The following is a 25,348-nucleotide window of genomic DNA, read 5'->3' on the forward strand; positions in this document are numbered from 1 at the left end:
TTTTTAATTTATTTTTAAATTATATTTAATTTATAATAATTATATATAATAATATGTAATTTATTACATATTATATAAAAAACCCGCTTCATTGAATACTGAATTAAAATTAGAGGAGAATTTGGGGGGAAGAGGGAATCTGCATTTTAAAAAGTAAGCATTTTTCAAATTTTTACAGAAATTTTTGCTATGACTTCATTGAAACAGCTCATGAATGTAGTTTTAGCTGGAGAAAAAAAAATGTTTACTCATCTCATCTCAGTGCTGCGTCTCAAGCCATTTAAGTTTGGTTGTTCAGACACTCATCTACAAAAATCCTTCTCTGAAACATGCTAAAAAGCATCTCAGGATACAAAGACAATAAATGCTGAAAGCGTTTACAGAAGAACTACATACAGGAAGCTATACCAAAAGAACACTCTGACAAGAATCCCAAATAGCTGCCCGCGCTGCAAGCGGAAGAAAATATTCCCACCTAAACCAACACAGCTGGAAACCAGCTCAATATACGCTTTACAGCGCTTTCACCGAGGGATGCAAAACGATACCTGCCCATCTCAGAGAAGCTGCCGGAGGAAGATTAGATGGATGTAAGTGGGGGAAAACTTCACATTGATATTTTGAGGACATCTAAGAGGTTAGTGCGATTTCCTTGGGTTGAGGCAGGAGTGCTGTATACCATGTGGCAGCAGCCTCAATGGCGAGATAGACTTCATGTAGCGTATCCAGACTTAGACCCAAAGCAAAAAGACACCCTTTTTAAAACACGAAGTGACTGGCCGATCAGCAATCCACTGAAACCTAAGGACATACTCATTGACTGATGTCTCAGAAGAAACAAATAATTAACTTTATTTTACTAGGACATCTATCTCGGCTAGTTGGGAGCGTGCTTGCGTTATGTGTGCTACTGATCTGTAGCTTTTACTTTTAGCCGGTACTCTGTGACTACATTTAACCTAATACTCAATAACGCCCACTGGAGTTAACATATGGCAAGTCTTCACAGGTGATACAGGGTAATTGTAGTATTTTCTGACTTACATCTTCTCATAGCGGCCAGGAAATAAAGTGAACACCCCACATCTCTGAAGGTATCTATTTAAGGATATTGGGGAGAATTCAAAATTTTCTACCACTTCTACTAATGCTGCTACTAATGTTCTACTACCTGTGCTGTGCGTTTCTCATTAGATGGTGCCCTAATAGCATTACAGTTAACATTAATGGCAGGCTACTAATTCTCATATTGGGGCCGCACCGAGTTGAAATGCACAGGCAGCAGGTTATCTCAAGAGTCCGAGGCAATCTGGAAGTAGTATCTGAAAAACAAATGAGCAAACGCTAACAACAATAACAGAAAACCCTCTTGTAAATTCAAGAGCACAGACTTCCCTTAGGTCCTCCCAGCACAACTTTTTCTGTATTTTTTTTTTCCTATAGATTCTTCTATAATTGTGTAGAAATAGACCATAAAACTGAAAATTTCTGTTCTTCTTTGTCTATCTTTAGACTTTTGGTCTAACCTCTTCAGCAGAATTTCTCATGGTTTTGGAACTTTAGCCAACGTATCGATACAGTGACAGTGACATGGATGAAAGCAGATGAAGAGCATATCCCCAAATCTTCCTGTCATCTGAGTTCTACTAATGCCATTATCCTAATTTCCTGACTTGAAAATAAGGTTTTAAATGATATAATGCTCCTTTTGATAACAGCAACAAGAAAAACATCAAAAACTGTCAAAATGATGGCTGTTATTATGGTAATTTTTTGCATCACTCCCATTGCAGAGCATTTACAATGTCAAAAATAGCCCTCTTGCAAGACACAGCTACTTCTTCAAAGAGTTTTCAGCTTAAGGGACTGAGCAAATGTGAGAGGAAAGAAATCAGGACGTGAAGTTCACAACTATAAATACAAACAATAAAAGTTATCCCTGGCCTCTAGCTAGCTTGCTTGTTTTTCAAACAGGTGAAAATCAGCAAGGAAAAATGTTTCTGGAGGATCTGGAAGGGCATGAGCTATGTCTTGATGCTGCAGAAAACAGGGTAAGTTATAAAACAATGGCATTTGTCATTTTTAAGGATGATGGTCTTAGCAGAAGTACAGCACGGATGGTCTTAGGAGATATGTTGAGAAAGGAGATATCTTGAGAAAGGGCTTGAGTGAGGGCTAAAGAAGAGAAACTCCTGGAAGTCAAACACGAGCTCACAAGGTTTGGGTATGAATTGTGACAGAATAAAAGCAGAGGTCAGATTCTAGGAAGAGGTAGGTGGAACAAAAGAAAATGTTGGACCTGAGTTCAATATGTGAAGGAAGAGAAAAGGAAGTGTGGTAGGACTTCTGGTGGTGGCACAAGAACACAAGAAAGGCGGCGGCATTTTTAACAGTTACTGGGTGTAAGAAGGAAGAGTTCAAAAGCGAGTAATGTGGCCAGTTTCATGTCGAACATGAAACCGTGAGAGGATACGCTGGTGTATCCATGCTGGCATGTGTCAGGAAAGGGTGACGCTGAGATTGGGGCTGTCTTGAAGGAAAAAACTTCCAGTTTCATAGACTAAGATGGTAGCACTGGACCCTCATTCATTTTTTTCCCTATAAGGCTCTACTTAGTGCTCCAGCCCGCAGGAAATTGAACTTTTTGCTACGGTCTGAGGATCCCATCGCGGTCACTCAGTGGCGGGGGGGTGGTGTGTGAGGTGATGCCAGTGAGTGACCCACATGTTGAGGGTGGGTAGGAAGGTTGGGTTTGCAGGAGGTCTGCAGGGTGGTGGGAAGGAAGGCGCGGCCCTCACTGCAGATAGAAAGCTGGATGGCCTCTGAGGTGGGGGGGACACACAAGCAACTAGAGTAACTAGAGAAGCATGAACCTGTGTCTCCACCTCAAACTGTCAAAGCTGACCCTCCCTCTGCATTCTCCACCAGTTGTCAGCTCCTGGCAGAATGAAAGTTGAGGCCGTTATTATTTATGACTACTCAGGTATAGATCCACTTGATTCACACCTGACTTTCATAAACCCTACCAGAAAAACTGAGCTCTGAGAACAAGTTTTAGTTACACATGCTCCCTACGTGCTCAAAGGCATTTGGGAAAGCAACTTTTTGGTGGTATCTCCAAGAAGCTTTCTGGAAGAATAAGACTAAGCTACATCTTCATCGTTTTGAGGCATTTTCTTAGCACACCTTACAGCAATGTCAGGCTTCTGAGAGCTCTGATATCTAAAGTGCCTTTGATCTGTTGCGTTGAGTTCCTCGAGGACACTTTCTTTTCTTTATGCACAGTTACTAAATACCTGACCACCAGCAAAAAAAGTGTTTGGATGTCTATGACGGGTGCACCGAAATACATCTGATATTAGCAGATAAAAGCGACATTATTCCTATACTGCTTTCTTTAATAAACGCCTCTTCCACTGTTCTCTTATGTTTCCACAAAAAGACACTATGTCACTTGGCTTTTTTTTTTTAAAAAAAATCCATTGGTTAAAGTTTGAAAGCAGCTCACTAACCAGCCTAAATAAACTCTGAAAACAGAATTAGACTGGTATAAAAATAAATAATTTGGGGCAATTACAAGCTAACCTAGCCATGAACAGTTTTTTCTTTCCCTCTTCAGACATAATGTAACCAAACAATGAAGCAAATTCCACATTTTTTTTTGTAATGTTAGGCACACTTCATTTGAATGTCTCAGTACCTGCAAATTTAAACTCTAAGGGCACTAATTATCCCATATGTGGAGGGGTTATTGTCATTAATGTTAGCGGGAGCCAGGGCCTGCACACTGGGAGATTTACTCTTTTACAAAAACTGCTTTATTCAGGTGCAGTTCCTTCAAAGTCCTTCCCTCAGCATGCAGCCTATGTTCAATGCAGAGAAGCTCATTATACCAGACACATTCATGATGATACCAGATGTTCAAATTGAATGCTCATGAGAATTATTTTCAGGCTTCCTATTCAGATAAAACTTGCTGGCGAACAATTAGTAAATGGAAGGATGCTTGCCAAAAAAAAAAAAAAAGAAAAAAGAAAAGTTGCACCATCATTCATTTAACTGTAATTTTATCCGTCCCATCCAGTACAGACAGATGTAACATTTGAGAAACCAAAGCATTTGTCTGAAGAGAGATTTTTCTGAGTTTACAAAACTTCTTCCTGCTTAGCAGACTTCAGCAATAGCACTGTTCTTTCCTGTGGCTCACCAGTAATTTATGAAGGCTTATAATTCCTTGTGTAATGAAGCATATCTATCTCTTTGCAAATAGCAAAGAAGGTGTAGGGAAAGGCAGGGCAGATTACAGTCCGGATGGGCCTAATAACAAAAAGTATCACGCAAATACTGGCTCTGCAGCAGACTAAGAATGCCTCGGAGAGTAGCGCTGCCAACTCCTGCGGTGTTATGATGAGTCTCACGATATCTGACATTTTATTTAAAGCCCTAGAGAGATCATTAACTGAAAACCTCCGCTTTAAGTTTCTGGACTAGTGGCTTCCAAACTTTCTAGCCTGTGGATCGGTACCGGCTCTCTGTATTTCACCATGCTCTCACTAACTCTAACTTTTAATTAAAAACACTAGCAAGGCAATTTAATCTCGCTGTTTTAGCCAGCCCTAGGAATAAGATGCAGACTACTTACTACAGTCTTACAAGTGATCATTGTCTCAGGAGCTCAGTTTGGGATCATCGATCTAGACCTCGTGCTTGCAGAAAACCCACTTGAACAGTGAATCAACTTTCTCTAAAGGGCTTAAAAGACAGAGGGCTCATCTCCCACTTCAAGACAGTCTTTCTATCCCTCTCTCCATACCTTCCTCTCTTTTTCCTCTGTATTTGTTCTGTTCAGTTTATTTCCTCCTTGAACTCCAAATGCATGAGTCCATCTCTTTTTTTCATTTGTAATTCCCACTTGCCTGACATTTCCAGATGTTTCTCTCTTCCCTGACTTGTACTTATTTTGCAGTACATTCTCCAGTTCTCTCTTACCCAGTTCTGTCCCAGGTAAATTGCAGCATTAAGCGTTTTGGACTTTTCCTACAAAGATGTCACATCACATTACTGAAACGCATATTTAGAATTTGGAAGAGACCTCCTTGTTAGAATAATATCAAAGCCTGTCACATTTTAGGTCTATTTTACTTGACAGCATCTCTTTGGAGAACAGGAATCTACATGGCTCGTAAATGGTATTTCGACAGTTGCTAGTTAACCTGCTCCGTTGAGACCAGTTTCTCCAGGTCACCTCTTTAAAGCAAAGGGCCCTTGTTTCCTCTCCTTTTTGGGCTGCATTTCTTCTACCGCCGCCCATGATATGTAGCAAGCCCAACTGACCTGGCTTATGCGTAAGGGGAGACAGGAGAGGGAAGAGTTGGCTCTGCCCAGACAACTGGGATGGACGGACTGTTAGTTGGGCTGGTTGTTGCGTTGCCTTTCCTGCTTGGTTCTCCTCTCGAACTAGGGGCGTATGAAGCAAGCCGTCGTAAGAAAATGCAGGGGTATAACTTTGATCAAAAGTAGTAGCAGTTCTCAGATATTCCCAAAATTCACTAAAAATCACTCCTTCCCGCTGCTTATTGGAGAATTTGGTTTGTGATGAGATGAATTTTTCAGACACTTATGCTTTATGTTTACTAATAACTGCTGCCTTAGTTAAATATACTTAATCAAGTACTGAATCTCTTTTAGAGGTTCTGCTTTCTTTTTTCCCTAATTGAGAAACAGAACCGTTGCGACACTTTTACAGAGACTGTGCTTTAAAGAAGCCAGCAAAAAAGCGACTTTTTCCTCTAATCGATGATATTAAAAAAAATGACTGTATTCCTGTAACTCTAAAAATGAACAGAGGAGATTTTAGTCTCAAGGGGGAAGAAGTATGTTTACCCAAGTAAGAAAAGCGCTGGTTACTGGGGAGATGCCAAGTGGCACTCATGACCCTCTCCCACATCAGTAACGGAAAAACACTGCTTCCATTAAGGGTGCTTTGCAACTTGAGGGTACAAGACATTTGAACTCTGCATAGCACAAGAGACATTGAGGAAAGCTCAGTGTTTCATATATGTTATGTTAATCTTATGTATACTTATGTATACATATATAAGTATACTTATGTATACTTATATAATCTTATGTATATGCATAAATGGATTGTATGTATGTGTGTACGAGTGATACATAAATTACTTAGGATATTCAAACATTATTGTATATAGGTAAATCTCTGTATAGGTGGGTTGCTGATGGTTGCTTCTTAGGAGTCAAAGTAATTGCTATATTTTTATTCAGCCTTAAACAATAAGCGGTGGCATTTACAAGATGCACGGCTGCATTGCTACTGTTAGCATTCGAACTAGGAATTGCATGCAGCCCCAGCACCACTGCGACAACTTGTAAAAAAATAATCTGTAGGACTTACAAATGTGAAGAAACCGTCATTGCTACTTGGAAAACAAACTTGACAGCGTGCACGTGAATGCCTCAATTTGTCACATTCATTAGGGAAGACAGGGCTGATCTGAGTGTTTGAATTGACTGCGGTGTTTTGAATTGTTCTGATTTATAATAGGCAAATTTTGTTCGTAAAGGTAAAGTGCTTTCTATAAATGTGATGATAAACCACCTTTGTACAAAATTCTATTGCACCTTAAATTGCAGGAGAGCCTTTAACCGGCTATCTCTCTGACCTCGTACTGGATTGGAGGGCTGAGCTAATTTTTCTTTTAAAATTGTGCATAATACTGAACTATTTACTCAGTTACTTTGGCCTCAGATAAAAATAGGTCTTAAATATGGGAATATGTTTTTACCGCTTTAGAAGGCCTAGGCGAATGATCACATGAAGCTTGTCATTTCTCAACTCTCGCATTCAGAGACAGCATTTCTTGAGCCATTTATCCCTTATGTGAGTGGAAGGGTGTCCAGAAGAGCTGTATCTGCAAGCCAAAAACCTTCTTTTTTCCTCTCCAACCTGCCTTCAGCATACTCAGTATCCGCAAATAGAAGCCACTCTGCTTCTCCACAATTTAACATGTTTAGCAGGTATTTTCTCAGCTACTGAAAAATAAAACGCGTTGCAAACTTGCAGATGACAGGGTTCTACGGGGCTTAGTGGTACTTCCAGTCCTTTCAGAAACAGACAATTTATTGAAATCTGCAAGAAGTGTGTAACTTCGAAGACATAACTGGGAACTACTCCTTGTACCAGACTTTCTGGGTAAGCCACCGCTTAGGACTTTGTATCTGTGGGTGTTGGGCAGAAGGTGAGTGCAAACACTCCGAGCAGCAGGCAGTAGCTTGTGGGAGCAAGGCCTAACAGCACAGGCATCTCAAAACCTATCAACAAAACATGATGAGACAGATGACTACCTGATAATAGAACAACATGGAGAGAGCTATTGCTTTTTATCATGTTCTTCCTTGACTGTTAAAAGCGCTCACTTGCCTCCAGAGCTCAGACAAATTTACGAGGGAAGACAGTCTGTATTTGACACGTGACGAAGAAGCGATGAAGAAACTGGTGTTGTGGCCTAGCAACCACCCAAATCTCCTCAGAGAGATCCCTGGCTGACATGCGAGGTGGGCACTCGGCAGTTGTAGAAGCAGCTCAGCAATCACTGGATACAAGTGCTGTAAAGCCATGCTTGGCACAGCTCTTGCACTTGACGCAGCTCGCTACGCATCAAAGATGGGGAGGGCTGAATAAATAAACAGAAGGATTGCAAGCCCTTTGCCCATTGAAAGGCAACTAAAAATGAAAAAAAAAATTAAAAAAATCCCAACAAAACAAACCACTTTTAACACAGAAGAAACAATTTTTCCTCCTTTAGAATTCTATATGCTGATGTTCAAGGAGTCACATGCTGGAATTAGTGGAGAAGTGGAATAAAATGGTCTGGTTTCGGTATGGTGTCTAGTTCTTCAGTTGGTCATTCCACATTCGAGATCTCTTCTCTTTGCTTTCTCTTCCCTCTGCCGTGAATCTAAACCCAAATAAGACTGAAAGAATATCACTCACCTCCAAGCAGCACTGAAGCCGCCTGGCTTTCAACTTTATGAACCAAATCCTTCGATATATTGCTCACAAAAACTCTATACTATGGATATGCGTCACCAGTAAGAAAAAAGCTTATTTTCTTGAGATGGTCTTTAAGCCAAAACCAAAGAGCAAGACACCATGAAATGCCTCTGAATCTAAGATTCATTCAGCAAATAAACCAGCATCATCAACTAGTAACAGTTTGGGGAATTTCTGTCGCCATCCAGCTTCAAGCATGAGCTCTGCTGGGTGGGCTTTTAACTCCTGGCAACCACATCACAGGCTGCCAGTCATCTGGACACATAAGGAACGAGAAGCCACATGCTTTGAAAAGGAAGCTTTTAATGCTTTGGAAACCTCAACCAGCCTCACATCTCTCTGACATAATGATGCTCCCCAAACCTGTAATTATTACTTTAGAAGCTTGTACCGACATTGGAAAAGACTCTGCTTTCTGATCTTTACCTCTTCTGACACCTTAGCAATGGCCGACGTTTCTTGGATTTAAGGGTGGATAAGAAGGTACCTAAATCTCCACCTCAAGCAATATCTGCAAGCCTCTCTAATATGCTGGGGTGAAAAAATTTTCTAAAACCAGCAGGGCACGAAGAACAGCATAATTACGAAAATCCCAAGAGCTTAGTTTAAACAACAATAGAAATGATCTTTCATAGGAGGTCTGAAATAGGGTTTATGCTGAAGCCACTCTTGAAGGAATCTGTTCTTTATGCTCCGTTCAGAATCAATTGTCTTCACTGTTATAAATAGGGCTCGTTCTCTTGAAGGCTAAATATGAGAGTAAGACCACAAAAGCTTTATATTGGAGAGGGCACTATAAGGAAGGTCATTCTATAGAAAGCATGAAGTGTGATTTGGAGAAGAATGCTAATACCAGCTCTATCAGCTTGTGAGGAAGCTGAAAACAGCATATGTTCTAATATTGTCTTTTATTGATTTTGCTGCCAACATCCCACTTCAACAATGTTACAGCCGCACTCCAGGATTCTTAATGGAGGGGGATGGAGAAAATCAATATACAGAGCTTGCTTCTGCTCCCATTGAAGTCAATGCGAGTTTCATTATTAACTGCAATGAGCACAGGACAGAGTTCAGACTGTTTTGTCGCTTTTGTTTGTTTTTTCTTTCCCTTTTTATTTAACCTCCTAGGGGCAACGTGTGCTGTTATTCTATGCTTTAGAAAAGCCCCATTTAAATAGGGCAATTCCCTATCAAACTGCAAGTCTCCGCATTCAGAAATGATGCCCTGCTTTATGAAAGCTAATGAAAAATTATAGCCTGTATCCTGAACTGGGAAAGTTATAATAAAAGATACAGGATTTGAAATGAATTCTAATAACAAAATCATTTCTTTCTTAAAAATATTTTCACTCAGATATAAAGCAAATAAAAACAGTTTAGCTTTCACTGACTTGTAAAATATGACTGTCAATGTGCATTGTTTGCTCTGTTACGAATGGAGGCGATGCACCCAAACTTCTTTTCACTACTATTTTAATGCTATTTACACAAAATGAAATATGCTAAAATTATCCCCCCAAATTATAAGCATCATCTTCAATCCAACAACATGCTGTTAATTTTGTTCTAGCATGAACGCAAAACATATTTTAACATGCTGTCAAAATGAGATACTAAGAATGTCAATAAAATGACACTAAAATAAATGTAAATTTAGATTGCTGTCACAAGTGGCTGCTTGGTTTTGTGAAGATGTTAGGTTGCTATAGCATTTTCCATAGCAACTTTGCATCTTATTACATAAATAATCCCTCAGTGTCCTTAAAGCTTACTAAAAACAGGATTAAATCTATTCTCATATGTAATGATCCTGCATAAAACCTTATCAGTATGAAATACCCAGAAAACATGATAAAATGTAATCTAGATAATAGTATTTCTGGCAGTTGAAAAGCATCAAAGCGCAACAGACTTGTTTTGTAGTAAACGGGACATCCTCCTAAACCCCATATTAGGAAAATGCCTTTGAAGTGTCTGTTTCCTCTAAAAATTGAAAGTTAGGTTAACCCCTTCACTGCTGTGTCCACAGGACCAGCACAGACCTTCAGCCCAAAGCCGATGGGTTGTGCATCATCCAGAGGAACTGGCCCAATACTTGGGACAGGACAAAGATGTCTTTATTCCCCGGGGAAGACAGCCTTGGCAACTACCTTCAGCCCTGATTCATCAAGGGTATTTCATCTAAATTCACCTGCACAGCAAGCATTACTACAGCCAAATGGACTTAAAACCAGGGGTATAATATTAGGCCCCTGCCACCATGCTTCCTGAATTTCAGCCTATTTTTGTAAAAGCCGTGTGGGGAAAATGGAATGCATTTTAAGGCACCGAATTGGAGTCTGCCTGATGGTAACAGCTCTGAACTGGCACGCTGTGAAAGACACGAGAGCAGACTTTCCCCAGCGTAGAGGGAATAATCATCTTGTGCTGCTTTCTAGTGATCATCCCTGATGGTCCCAGGGAGCAAAAGCTGATTGTCTGCTGTGTCCAGAGCATTTCCATTCAAAAGGAAGTTACTCCACTCGGAGAGCTCAAAAGGGCTGTTGAGCTGTCTTCTCCGGCCAGAGAGGGAACCCTGTCGGTACAGTGACAATTCAGAGCTTCAGATTTTGAATACGTTCTTTTCTTCGAGATTGCTTATGAAACCTGGTTAGTAGCTTCTGTTAACAGGGTTTATTTTCCTCTTCATATGCCTTTATATGTTTATTACCGCAGGGCTGATTATGACACCAGCTGCTGATGGCTTTGAAATTATATCGATTTTTTTGAGGAAAAAAGCAATGCTGGCCCATTAATTCTTAAAGTAAATACCTTTTGTTATGTTACATTCTCTTTATCAACAAGTGTTTAAAAGGGGAGATTATGGGCTTATTAAATATCAGTACCACGTTCACAAAATCCGATGCCAAAAAGCTAAGGGATGGACAGGTAATGACAGAAAAATAAATCAGACTTTTGTTTAAAACAAAGTCTCCCATAAACCCCGAAAGATTAGATTTACAAGAAAGGAAGGGAAAAACATCTGATCCTTAGGATCAGGAGGAAGAGGAAGATCCGACATGAGATCTGCCGTGACAGTGGGCCAGTTGGAAGAAAAGGAAAAGAAAAGCTCAGCTCCACACAGCTGGGGCTCAGCAATTTCTATTCAAAGTTATAACAAGCTATATAAAGCTTTCCTGCCAGTTTAATCCAGCTATAAAACACAGTTTCCATTCCACGTGTGCATCTCTGCATTCACACAAGCCTTACAGAAAGCAAAAAAGAGGACTGAATTGCAGAGAAAAGATGAATAAGCACCACACGGATCGCTTTGGTGTTGTTTCGGGCTTTCCTTGAAGATTTGCCAGGCTTGCAACTTTCAAGATAGACTTATGAACAATATCGCAAAGCCTGTTTTCTGCCGCGTGCACCAGGGTGCGATTTGCAAATACTGACTTTCACGAGGACTTGCACTCTCCTGTGAGACGGACTGCCCGCTATTCAGCCTGTCTCCTGCGGCAAGTGACTTAGCTGACGCTGCGAAGAGGACAGACAGAGCAGTTCAGGAGAGCATTAAAGATCCAGCCTACTCTTCAAGACAGAAAGAGCTTCAATGTTTAAATTTGGCGCCTACTTTGGGTATGTTCGAAAATCGTGCCATAGAGGATGTCTACGGCAGGATGGTGGAAGGCAGCGCCAATCTTACGTGTTCAAACTGGGCTTCACACTACACGAGTTGCAATTTTTTATTTGCGTGCGGTCCCCCAGATGTCATTAAGTTACTTCATCAGAGGTAATACAGAGCTGGTGAAATGATCCAGGGGCCCAATGAGTGGGACATTGCACGTCTGCTGAGCTGGAGAGAGCCCCATACCAAGGTGGTCACCATCCACGTGGGCAGGACGGGCAGCGGATGAATGAAAGGAAGTATCGTTGCCTCCATTTGATAGTGGGGAATAGATAACACAGATTCATTGATTGCTCCAGGCGGAGGGTATGTGGCCCAGCTGGGATTTGGCCCAGCGCTGTGGGATCCCAGTCAAAAGCCTTAATCACGCGGCCATCGTTCCCGCATCCCTCTGCAAGCACTCTGCATCCTTCTTTTCCGCGGTGCCAGCTGCAGTCTCTCGCTGAAGTTGGAGCTGCTAGAATTAATGGCATGTCGCTGAGAACTGCAAAAGGAAGAGATTAACCCACCTCCCCTTAAAGTAAAATTACAGGTGCCTTCTAGGCATAAACCAAACTTCAGCTCTTTTCTACAACATGCAGCTTCACTTCACTAATTCTTAAAATTACTTTGGAGGCTTTTACATGTGGATCCTTACTCCCGGAGCCAGCAGGTGGGAGATGAAGCATCCATAAATCCTGATCGTTCTGAAGATTTTCGTATATCCACTAGACTCCAGCGCTGAATCTCTTTTTTTTTTTTCCCCTGAGCTAACGCTTCAGTGGCTGCACCTTGACTTTCAAATGTATTAACTGAGTTGCCAATCATCATTATTATTTTTTTCTTAGCAATCTCCCAGCTTTACTTCAGCAATCCTCTCGTCCCTTTCAAACTCCAAAATCCACATTGCAGAAAAATCACTGTTTAAAGGCTGAATTTTGGAAAAAAACCCCATCATTCTATAGAAATAGCTGATCCCACAGGTGAGATTCACTCAGTTTCAGGTCAGCCTTTTGCCAGCTTTCCCTGTAATGCAAATGACCTTTAGTCCGTGAAACCAGGAGGATCTTCTATAAACTAGGCTTGTATGATAGTTCGGCCGACTTATTGGTTTCCCTGGGGGGGCTGTTCAGAGCATCCTGGCCGCAGTTTGAGATGCCCTCCAAAGGAACAAGCAGGTAGCGATGCCTTCCTTTTCCTTGAAGATTCAGCTTGCACATGATAGAGTGGGGTAATAACTAAGCTTGGGGAGAATGACCTTTAAAACACCTGGAGGAGCAGAAATTCTTTGCTCAGGAGACAGTTCCCCAGCACTGCAACATGGACTAGAGGGCGGAAGGCAGGTCCAGGAGACTAATGGTCCCCATTCTTATTACAGCTCTGCCACTGAGTCACTGATATCAGTAAACCAAGCACCTAAACAACTAGGAGGAGAGCAATTGGCAGATGAAAGAAGAGGATTTCAGTCTAGAATGGAGTGACACGCTTTGCGACAAGTTCCCCTGGTGCTCTTCTGTATTTTCACAAGGAGCAAGCCCATATCTTCACAAACAAACAGCTATTAGTAGATTTCTAATACGCACCATGACTTGATCTCTTGCATGACTTAGTATCTAGTACAACTTGAAGAAAACAAGCAACCATTCTTACTAACAGCTTTTTCATCATCTACCCCAAATCCCCAGAACTTATTGCGTACAAGGTCCTCAGCAAAATGCAACATTCCTCTGAAACCTCAAGTCCAGCAAGTCTGGATAAGCATTCAGGCACCGAAGTCCTTTTGTACAGCCTCAGGGCTTAGTGTTGCAACGTGTTTTAAAATGTTGTGGCTGGAATCCACCCTTTGTTTTTCAGGGTGACGAATAGGTTTCTTTACAGATATTCTACAGGAGAGTTTTCATTCTAACCAGTCTAGTTGTGAGGAAACGTGACACGCTCAGCACCATACTTTACCAAGACTGAATGAGGTCTTAGGACCCATTCTAAATTGTTGAATTAATTGAGCCTTCTTGTACTAGGGGTGATTTAACTAGGTGAACTAGTGAAAAAAGACCTGATACAGGTGTTGGAAGCCGGGGGAATCTCTGTCACTTGTAGCCTTGGGGAATGTAACTTCCCAGGACTGTTGTTCCCACTATCGAGTAGGGAAGGCTGAAAAATAACGTGCTTAATAAAATTGTTGGGATGGCAGGAGAGGCAGTCCAGAACTCTGGAACTATCCAAACCAATTCATCACGTCTCGTTGCTTCAGCCGCTTTCAGATTTAGACTTTTAAGCCTTTATGTGTGCATGCTGTCCTTGAATTGAAGAGGCACAACGTCTTCTTTGTGTAATTCAAGCCTTGCCCTTCCCATGGTTAAACATTTAGACAAACATTTGAAGAAAAGGGGTTAAAAATAAAGTAAGTGCCAATGTTGTCTTACTGTGCAGAATTGTTTCTTTGTGATAAAAGATTCTTTAAAAGACATTCTTTGTAGAAGAGAGGTTACTGTGAATACAAATAGACACTCCAGCGAGATAAAGAGGTGGTTCTGGAACGACATACCCAAAAAGAAAGAAAAAAAGAGACAGAGAAGGCGGCTAACACAAATAGTAATTTTAAAAAGTGCTAAAAGGAGGAAGGAAGAATCATTTCTCTGTTCCTAAAAATGAAAAAATAAATGTCCTTCTCTCACTTTCTTTTCATTTACCAATGTTTTATACCCAATAACTTTTTGGATTTAACTCCAAGTTCCCTCTATTGTCAAAGACAGAAGAATCAAATGCACTTGCTTTAGCTGAGAGTGTAATGTTGCAAGAAGAAATCTATAAAATTAATTTTAGAACTGGTTGACACTCGCATGCAGCAGGCTGGATCCACTAAGATCAAAAGTATGATGAACGGTACAATGGACAATGAAGGACAAGTACTCAAGTGGATTCATAGCACTAAATTTTAATTTAGTATGCAACACAGTACGGGGTTTGCCACTGTTATCACTGAGGGGACTCAAGTGCCCACATTATAACAACAGAAATAAACTGAAGTTGTTTGGGATGAAACGCTGTAGAAATCTCAGATATCAAAACACTTGACAGAAATGTCCCTTTTCATGGAAGAATTGGGATGTTACAAAAAGAATGACCTGCATAGCTCTGCCCTAAGCACGCGTATGTAAACCTATCTGAATTGATGAGTATGACATGTCAAAACATCGTTATTCCTCTTTTGGAGTGCAGACTGTGGGTATTTCTGGCTCTACCTTCCTGTTGTTAATTCTAATGACTTCCCCCCATAAGAGTGGACACAGTTAAGGTAAAATGATTAGACATTCATAAAAATCTCTGATTGCTAGCAGTGCTTTGTCTGCAGAGACCCACTGTCTCAGCTCCAAACATTCGCTAATAGTGTCTAGAAAATTCAAACCCACGCAATTAGCCAAGCAAAAATTAAGGCTGCCCTTTACAGGTTTTATCATTTCTTTTTCCTTCCTAGGAAAAAAACCATTAAATTTCCCCTGAAGAGAGATGCTGTAGTAGAAATTTCTTTGCTAGAATGACACTCCTTCCTTCGATCTTTACTTCTGGAGTCACTCGACCTCACACAGCATCTTGTGACAGGAGGAGCCAAAGAGCTCTTCTCTGTGTGATCTTGAATCCACGCTTTTGTGCAGGAATACAAGGACCTGAAACCCTTGAATGGATGGAATTCTTTCCTTTCTTAATATGGTACCTGTATGAAAGGCCTAGATCAAAATTATCCTTATCATCAGACTCTCAGTTTCTTTCCATATTACTCCCTCCTCCTTTACCTTCCTTAGAGCTCACTGCTGGCTGCCAGTTCCCAGTCATGCTTTGGCTACAGCTTCTGTAAATTTTCCTTCTGGAGTGTCTAAACAGTCAAACTCTCGTTAGCTACTCACAACTTTATCAGCCAATGTCAAGAAATCAAGCAAACCATCCATCCAGATCACGTTGCCAGTCAGTAATTCAGGCAGCTTCTGAGCCACCTCTTGGAGTGTCCACCCTGGATAGCAGAGCATTTGCAGAAGGCTGAAAAAGTTGCTTTTCTTTCCACTTATTACGAGCACCCTTGTTCTTTCTTTCATGATAGCCACCTAACAGGAGTCGAATTACTGCAGTGTGCAGTACCATATAGTGAAATATGTACCCTTAAAAGTTAATTCCACAAAACGCACAGTTAAAATGGTCCAGCGTATTTGTTAGGGAGCTTATACATTATTTTGTATTTGTTGAAAAGAAAGGTAAGACTGCGGTGACTGAAACATAACTTCAACTGCTTTCGTAAATCCGACAATTGTTCCAACCATGGAATGAAATACTGTTATGCAAGACCGCAGAGAGCGAGCTAAAGAAACATCATGCTTCCAGCTGAGGGCAGAACTGGAGAATTTTCATTGTTATAGATCATAGCAGGTGACAGACACCTCCTAGAGACAGCTCGCATCATTCAAATAACTAATTTATGAGGGTTTAAAATAAGACACTGTTTTATATAATCAGTTATTAATATGTCACTTCTCATACGTCATCTCATATGTAAGTTTTTGTTGCCTTTTAAAAAAACAACAGTTGCATATACTTGACATTATAGAGGGATTTGGCTTTACCTGAATCATCTACTCTCAGCTTTTTACTGGGATTGTCACCACTGTCATCATCGGACATTTCCATCTCCTCTTCCCGGCGGATTCCCATGAGCTGTTCACTGTGAGCATTTCGGAGCTCCTAAAACCCAAAATGACCTTTGATCAGTATTAACTCCCATAAAGTCATTATGTATTATTTAGTACCTGTTTTTAATACTGCTCTGATTTTAATTATCCACCATTCATCATTGTAATCATATTTATTTGTATATGAATATTTATAAGAACAGTAGCACAGGGAATTCTTCCTGTGAAAGACCGGAGTTTGTAAAAGGTAACAACTCAGGGAAAACAAGAGAGAAAGTGAGTCTCCACGTCGAGTGATCTTGAGTTCTACTAAGCACAGCAGAATGCTTTAACAGCAGGGATAATGCTTAAAGTTGGGTATAAAGCAGACTGATAAAGGGACTGTCAGCCTGCTTAAGAGATAGATAATTCCGGCTTCCCTCTGCCACTTGGGGTAGGATTCATCCGGCCAAGTGCAGGTGTCTCCATTAAACAAAGTCACGTTAACTATACCCTAGAAGTGTCTAGTTCTCCCTGCTGATGGCAAAGGGAGCCGGGAGCAGCCAGTGCGGATGGAGCGCTCTATATTGTAGGTGTCGAATGCCGGGCAAAGGAATCTCACCCTCTGTCCCTATGCACGGATCACCTGGGATTTAAAACACCCGGCCCAATAACGCTGCCCTGAAAAATCTCTGCATCTCGACCCAAAACAAGCGCCGGCCTGGACAGCCCGGTCTCTTCCTGCGAGGGCAGGTGGGCAGGGAGCCCCTGGACGTGTCACTGGGTAAACGATGAGCAGGCAGGCGGGCTCCGTGGGAGTCTAGACGGTCTTTGTTCTGGGTAGAAAAGCCGGCGCGGGCGTAGTGGCTGGCTTTTCAACGGCAGCCCTGAGAAGATTGAGAGGACTCTATTTTGTCCTAATAATCCTGTCAGGTGTAACACAGGGATGCTGCGCCGTGATTAGTGTAGGCCTTTTCAGCGCGCAGACAGCTAATTTTTCTGCCGACAAAGAGCCTAATTCCCACCGAGGTGGTTTGAAATCTTCGAAACAAGGAAGAGGCGCGTGGAAGGAGGAGACAGCATTGAGGCGTCCGAGCGCTGCTCCGTGCAATTAACAATAAGCTGTCAGAGAGGGACCGGGTGGAAAAAAAGGGAAGGCGTTTCCCTCGAGCCGTACCCTTGGTTCATCGGCAGATCTCAAACACTCTGACAAATGTCTATGTGTCCATTAATCCCAGGAAAGGCAAGGAGGCTAATTAGGGGGTGTTTTACATGAGGATAATTTCAAATTTAAAAAAAAAAAAAAAAAAAGTGATTAAAAAGGTAAATTGTCAACCAGTGTCTCATGCGATCAGAGACACCCCTGGAAGAAATTAGCAATCCATTTCTGAATTCCTTATTGGCAAAGGCCACCTGCACTTTTTTTCTGGGGAAGTATAGTGCATACATGAGCAGATATTCGCTTACATTTACTCTCTCTTTAGGGAATAAATGTCCTTGATGCATCAATGTTTATATTATCAGTAAAGCCAATAATCTACCTGGAGTACGTCTGTTGTGTATGAGTGTTTGCTTTGGGCTTGGGGTCTGGCAAAGCTTTCTTAAATTCAGAAATAAAGGGAAAGCGATCAGGTAATTAAACAAATTAGCAAATAATGTCCCAGTTAAAAAATATGATTTAAATCAAAGATGCCATTTGGTACATTTCCATCATATTTCACATCTGAAAAAATGGCATTTCTGAAATATATTGGTTCAGCGAGAGCCTTCGCATGTTTTTGAATTGTTTTTGTTGTCCTCTTCTTCGGAAAAAAAAAAAAAGGTGAGTATTTGAAAAAGCGACTAGTGAATTAACATTTCTGGAAAGTCCAACTCTCACACATTTCAGTTCATTAAAGATTTAGAAGCCAGGAAATGAATGACATACCACATCCCTTTACAGAAAGTTAGTTTAAGAAGGGATGGTCTTAATATTATTGAAATAAGCTACTAGAGAATCATATTTTCATACTTCTCTAAAAGATAAGACAAACATCGGTCCCCGACTTCCCAACTTTCAACTGAACAAAGGCTTTATTCACTACTTATATGAAATATTTGTGAACAAAATGCAAAATACAGTTTGTACCAATAAATTATGCCAACATTTTATTTTAAGTGACCCATTATTGTGAAGTCATTTGATATTCACCAGAAGAGCACTGATAATAAAGAATTCATTTGGTATTCATGTGGATGTTACATTTAGTGCCATTGGTATTCAACTGTAATTTAGCATTAGTTAATGGGCACTTAAAATGTTATCCAAATGATTTATATCACAGCACTTTAGTGTTTCTCAAACTAAGTGTACAACACTTATTTTACAAGTGTACTACAAAATAATTAAATAAGTGCACCTTACCTTCTAAAGATTTTATTCTGAGACAGAAAAATCATTTAGAGGACTGTGATACTAACAATCAACATACTGTACTACATGAAGGTAACCCAAGTGTATGTAAGTTGCTCATATTGAGAAAAAAAAAAAGGGAAGAAGAAAGAAAGAAAACAAAGACAGCGGTACTTACTTTTTAAAATAGAGGCTCATAGCGTATATACTGAATTAAAAACGAAAGCTGGATGACCAAAACACAGGATGAGGTCTATCGCTTACTTTGCTGCCGCTCGCAGCGAGGGGAATTAGAATCCCCTTTCCTCTGCTCGTGCGTATGACAGTCACACATGCATGGTCCCACATCGCTAACTCTGTGTGGTAGTATGATTACATTTACACTGGTTTCTGTGCAAGCATAATACTTAGAATCAACACAAGTGATGTATCTGGTTCTTTAAAGGTAGACATAAAACAAATGGGAAGGAGTATGTCATAATTCTGGACTTAATATGCTTCAATCATTACTTAGGAAAGAAATTCTTTATTTTGTTTTCAGGCAAAGTCATCTTACAATGACCATATGATGGCACAACAAGAAAAAAAAGAAATCTGCGCTACAGAATGCTTCTTTTAAAAACAGATCACGGTGACTCCTAAAATGATATTTTTCAGAAATAATTCTTAATTCTATCCTTAGTTGAAAATATTGCTCCCAATTTCACTACTTCAGTTCATTATTTTAGATAGTAAACATAATCCTCCAATGACTTCCCAAATTTTGCATGAAAAATAAAAACACATTGCTCTCTGTCTTAGTGTTATTTAATGACTATTATCATAATGAGAGCAATGGGAGCAATTCATACTGTAGATGAGACTGTATAACGGCCAGTTGATTAACAGCTAAAACGATAGCCGTGAATATTGCTGAATACACTATGTCCAGCTACAATCACACTCGTTCTGGGTCAATCCAGCTGTGAGATGATGGATAGAAAGTAATAATAAAATCACCAACCTCAGAATGCTTTCGCCAAATGTCTATGTTCTTTCGCTGGGCTTTCGAGAAATGGTCCCAAGCTTTTTGTCTGGTAGAAGCGTTGAAAACGGCGACAATCTGCTCAACTTTGGTGAACAAGGAAGTCAAACAAGACAAGCAATTTATGTTGTGATCACTATAGAGAAGCAAAGCAAAGACACTAGGAGTCTATGGATGATGTCATTACTGAAACAACATCATCAATATCCATCCAATGATGTGTCTTTTGTACTTACATTTTATCAATGTTGGAGATGTCTCCCTTCAAGTCTGTCTCCATAACTTTAGTCTACACAACTCATAACTATGTACCAAAAAACACGCATGCAGCCGCTTCCCCGTGATGTCTGCTCTAGTCTCTGCGCAGCCACGTGCCTTTGCGTGTGTGGCTACAGGTGTGCGACCACACAAATGACACTCAAGGCATAAACCTGACATGTGTTCCCCTGCGGCAGCTGCCTACAGATGAGCAGGCTGGACAAATGAAAGCGTGAAAGACAAGCAGGCTCTGCTTCGAAGGGTGACTGTCTGATAGCGGGAATTTGTCAGCAGACGGGAAGGGCTGAACCATACTTCAGTGCTGCATTGTGTAGCTGCAGCTGCTGCTTCTCTTGTATTTAATATAAACGGGCTCACCTGTGGTAGGTCATTCTGTCCTGTGTCCATGGCCTATATATGTTTATGTACATGAACAGTTGCATTTTTGCGCATATAAGATGACGAAGAGATGTGAAATGGGCTTCCCCCGTTCAACTCTAACAAATCTGTTCTGAAGCTAGACATCAATATTTAGGTCAATTACCTAGGACAATTGAAATCCTTACGTTTTTAGCTACTTGCTCATCCTAAATCAAAAACTTTTATCCCAACACTCTTTTCTTTCTCTTTGCATCAGTTACAAGCAACATTGTCCTTCCACAACAGTGATCTACCTAGAAATGATTTGAACAAGATGTAAGTTGCTTTAATCCTCATTAATTGCAAGACCACCAAGAAATCCAGATTTTCTACAAAAGACCTGGGCTGTGCTCCTGACAGAGCAGCCGGGCTGCCCTATGAATTCAAACTGAAAAATGCTTCAACTCTTTGCAATGTTCTTGGCTATCTATCTATCTCTTTAGTTTCCAGAGCTGAAATGATGCCCACTGCTCTGTAAAACTGCCGCTTGCAGCGCCTCCCTCCCACCTCTTTCACTGAGAAATGGTGGCAGGAGTGCCGTTATGCCCTCTGATCTGGTCTCTTGTCGAGTTCATCGATGGCTGCTCTCCTCCTCCACTCAAGTAACAGATGCGGAGGATCTCATTATACATAACAACCTATCTTTCCTAAAACGGCAAGCCCACCTGGTCAGTCAGTTATGTATCTTTCACCTGGAGATCTGAAAGTTAACTCTACTTGCTTGAACAGGAGCATATTTCTTCTACTCTCTTTTTTTACCACTGTTGCAGGCTGCTTTCAGATTCAGGACGATTGCAACATTTTGAATCACATATGGAAGTTTTTCTTTGCAATCGTCAGGGCTCGTTAATTAACTTCTAAAGCCCTAGGAAATAAATGTAGTCTTTTAAAATTAATACTTATACGTAATTTCTACCAAAGAAGGGGCCTCAAAAATGACTGGGATGATCCGATGCATTTGCGATCCATTCAAGTTTTAATAGCAGATGTCATAATTTCAGCCTATTAGAACTTGCTTGGAGTGAAGGGTAGCTCTATCAAGGAAGATATGCTGTGTATATTTATTCAATTAATTTGAACAGAATGAAAATGCTAAAGCACTCCATTATTATGTGTATAGAAACTGAGGCTAGAATTTAATTACTGTCGTCGTGTTGATGACCCAGGTGCTCAGAAAACCTTGCTTAATTAACAATCTGTTTTTAGTTTGCAAGTGGAAATTCAAGTAGAAAAGATTCACAAAGATATGAGGAAGAGCTGGTTGGCCATTTTCCACTAATAGGTATTAATAAGATCATCCGAATTTTAAAAAACATTTGAACTTTAAAGTGTTTAATTTCCATTCTGCGAACAGGTGCTAAGATTTGTCAGAAGTCATTATCTGATCATTTCAGAAAGTCTCCTCAATGGAAACACAAGCTAGGAAGGTGTCAAAGAGCTTTTCTTGCATGACTGCACTAGACGAAGTGAGCAGGAAAAGGATCTCCTTCACTTACCTAAGGAATTAAAAAAACTAAAGGAGGTAGGGTACTATGAGTACTAGATGCTAAAAATCAAGGCATTTAAAGAAACTTTTCACAATAGGCAGCTAGGGATAATTAAAAAAAAAGGGAAATGTAGAGGAGAATATGAAATTAGTACATATCAAAGACCAAATCCCCCTACTCTGTATTCAAAGAATGTACATACAGCAATTTTAATATACACAAAAATCTAGGCTACGAAGTGTTGCAAATACCCACTGGTAACACCCAACCTAAAAGGTCTCCAAGCATTACACTAGAGCTAAAGAGCAGCCAAGGCCATGGTTTGACAGTATGGGAAAGTGGCTTCACATCTCTTTGTACTGCATCAAAATCCTGCATTCACGTGTTATGAGACGGCAATCCAACATAAACCCGTTCTGCCGGTTCACATTTGTTCGTGGGTTAGAAGAGGCCTGAAGCTGGCTTGTGCTCTGGGTAGCTGGAAGACAAGATATAATGTACCCAGGACCAAATTTGTATGGGTGAGTGATCCAGCAGCACACAGTCCATAAGGATGGTAGACTCATCCCTAAGGGGAAGCCGGGGAAGTTTATATTAGCTGAGAAACTCTCCAGTTAACTCACTTTTCTGCCATGTCTGAGTAAGATGTGGCCAAAGAGGAGCTCCAGATTTGGGGCGAAGCAGTTGTTCCCAGTCTTGCTGCTGACCACGGTTTTCAGACTATTTCCTGAACTCCGGAAAGAAATTTCCAAAATGAAATAACAGATCATACCTATCTCTCTGAGGCACCTTGAACTCTGCGATGCACTGTACTGTCAACTGTGACTGGTAAGTAGAATTATTAAGTAACATGAAATATTCATTGTCAAACATCTGTTGGTACGTTCCATGTTATATCAAATTTTCATTGACCATATGCAAAGCTGTTTCCTTACTAAATTAGGGTTTAAAAAGCCGCATTGCTCTGGAAGGGTCCATAACGACGTCCTTGTTTTTCCTATCAATATAACTTACAGGATGTAAATAACTGCATCTTTCCTAACAACTTATTCTGCGGCTGGTAATTTATGTGGCGTGTTTCAGACAAAGGATTATTATCTAATTGTTTTTGTGCTGAGTTATAAATAACTGAAAAGACCCAAACAACTAAGCCTAGAGTGATATGCAAGTGTCAATGTTTAACAAATGCAGTGTAACTACAACACACTTTATTAGGGGTGCCAGATCATGGTAAGCATATCAAATGAAAGTTTAAACCGCAGTTCCTGTTGCCATAAAAGATGCTACCAGAATAGGGTATTGTTATCACGTATAAATGTAAAAACTACCCGAAAAGCCAGGAAAAACAACAACAACAACAACAACAAAAACCCCTTAAACGATGCCTGCAGAAGTTGCGTGCAAGATTGGATTAAAGGGAAAACTAGAATTATCTCCCGGGCAAGAGAATATTTGACACAGGATATTTGAAAATGATACTAACAGAGAAGAACAGAAATAAATGAGACCCATAGTCTCATCTATAGATTGAGAGGTAGAGAGAACACTTTTACCCTCCATTACATTTATCAAGCAGGCTATTTTAAATACATGATTCAGTGAAGGCTGAAGTTTCTCCTCGGGTTCAGGAGACAAGAAGTACTCAATTTTTCCTTCACTTATTATGTTATCCGCTGCCATGCATACGTGATTATTTTTAATTTCTTGTACGCAATAAGAAAGAGCATCAGCAACCAAATGCTTTATAATGCTTTATAATAAAAAAGAAAATAGAGACCAAAACACAACGTGTTAAAAGAAAAACATAAGTCTCCGCTGGCAGATAAAATAAGCAGATTTCATGTAGAATTTCACTCCAAATTCCACCAATTAGTGGTACAGGATGAAAAGGGCTTTACACTAAATTACTGTAAGTGCAAGAGTAGAGTAGATGGCAATTTAGCTCAGAAAAATTCTCTAAGAGTGCGACAGTTGACATGCAGGGTAAAAGAAAAATTCCACCCATAAAATTACAGTGTAAAGGAAACTGTTACGGTAAATGTATAACATGCTTTTCAAATATAGATTCACGGTGCAGGGAGGATACAGAGCTGGCGTGGTTTGGGTCAGAAGCCTTGTTGCTGAATTCTGACTAAGCTGGAGTCTGCCAGTCAATTTGGCTCCAAGCCCAGCAAACCAAGGAATTACAGTAGTCAAGGCTGGATGCCGTAAGTGAATGAATTAAGAGTCTCCAGGTCAGTTTTGGATAGGAAAAAGAATTTTTTTGGCAACAGTCCTGAAAGGCATTTGCTGCCGTACTGAATACATCTTAGCATTAAGTCCAAGGCTAAAATTGCACGTAGGCGAATGACATGTGACATCGATAAGAGAAACGGTAGACAGATTGCAGAGTAATGAAAAGAAGATTTTTTTTTTGTAATTAATCTGGGCCAAATCCTCAGTCTTTTTGTTATCATACTGTTTACTTTCATAAAAGAATTTGCCTTTCACACATTTACAGCTGCAGCCCCTCCCTCTTACCCAATTCACCTGCCACAGAGGGAGCAACAGATGCGATTGCCATTGACTGGCAAAGGAGGAAAACAAAAAAGTTGGAAATATCACCCCGGAGAAGACTGCAGATAATGCAAGGGATGAGTCCTAAAGCAAAGCGTACCGCTGGTCATCAGCTGGATATGAAAGCAAATGCCATTATAGATTTATATATTGAAGACACAGATTTTGACAGCTGAGTAAAATGACTCATCTGCCACAAATAAACAGCATCCGTGTTTTATTTTGGTTTTGGCTTTGTGGGAGTTTTCTGTTTCTTTGTTGTGGTCTTTTCTTAAATCAAAACAACAACAACAAAAAAACCCAGAAAAAATCCATGGGTATCAAAAAGAAGGTGAATCGTGGCTGCAGCTCCGTCAGAGAACAGGAGGCTACTGTTTGGCCTCCTTGCTGTCTGGGTGGCTGTAGGTTCCTTAAGACATAGTCGTAAGACACGGCATGATAAAGGAGAAAACCACAGGGCTTCTCTATTATATCCCCAAATTGCACCTTTTTTGGACAGACCGAGAGAACGGTGCCTCCAGTGATTTATTTCCCAAATCATTTTGCTGTGTGGGAAGTCAGCTTGCAAGGCTGCCATTCCTCAGCTGTTGCCCTACTGCCAACAACTACATCTGTACTCGCAATCAAAACCAGACAGGGACCATTCTCGTCCCCTGAAACCAACCGGCACAACACGCTGACAGTCCCTGCAGCCGCAACCCTTCTCTCTCCCCAAAAAGATGCTTTCGGAGAAACTACTTGGCCTGCACCAAACCCTAATCCGTACCCACGTTCTGTGGGAAAATGCTATCTGTCCCAGAGCAACAAATTTCTTATGGTTGAACAGTAAGGACAAG

At 40.6% G+C, this 25,348-nt stretch overlaps 1 protein-coding gene across 15 annotated transcripts in view; it reads right to left on the bottom strand.

Moving 5' to 3' along the window:
- ENOX1 (ecto-NOX disulfide-thiol exchanger 1) overlaps positions 1 to 25,348 on the bottom strand; it is a 383,990-nt gene that overhangs the window by 49,229 nt on the left and 309,413 nt on the right. For all 15 annotated transcript variants that reach the window (XM_074564894.1, XM_074565012.1, XM_074565005.1 and 12 more), the window contains 2 exons: positions 19,771 to 19,877; positions 16,331 to 16,448 (listed from right to left, as the gene is read on the bottom strand). In XM_074564894.1, coding sequence (XP_074420995.1) covers positions 16,331 to 16,448; positions 19,771 to 19,877 — 225 coding nt within the window. The remainder of the gene's footprint in view (positions 1 to 16,330; positions 16,449 to 19,770; positions 19,878 to 25,348) is intronic.

This window comes from Larus michahellis, chromosome 1, assembly GCF_964199755.1.
Source record: "Larus michahellis chromosome 1, bLarMic1.1, whole genome shotgun sequence".
NCBI classification, from domain to species: Eukaryota; Metazoa; Chordata; class Aves; order Charadriiformes; family Laridae; genus Larus; species Larus michahellis.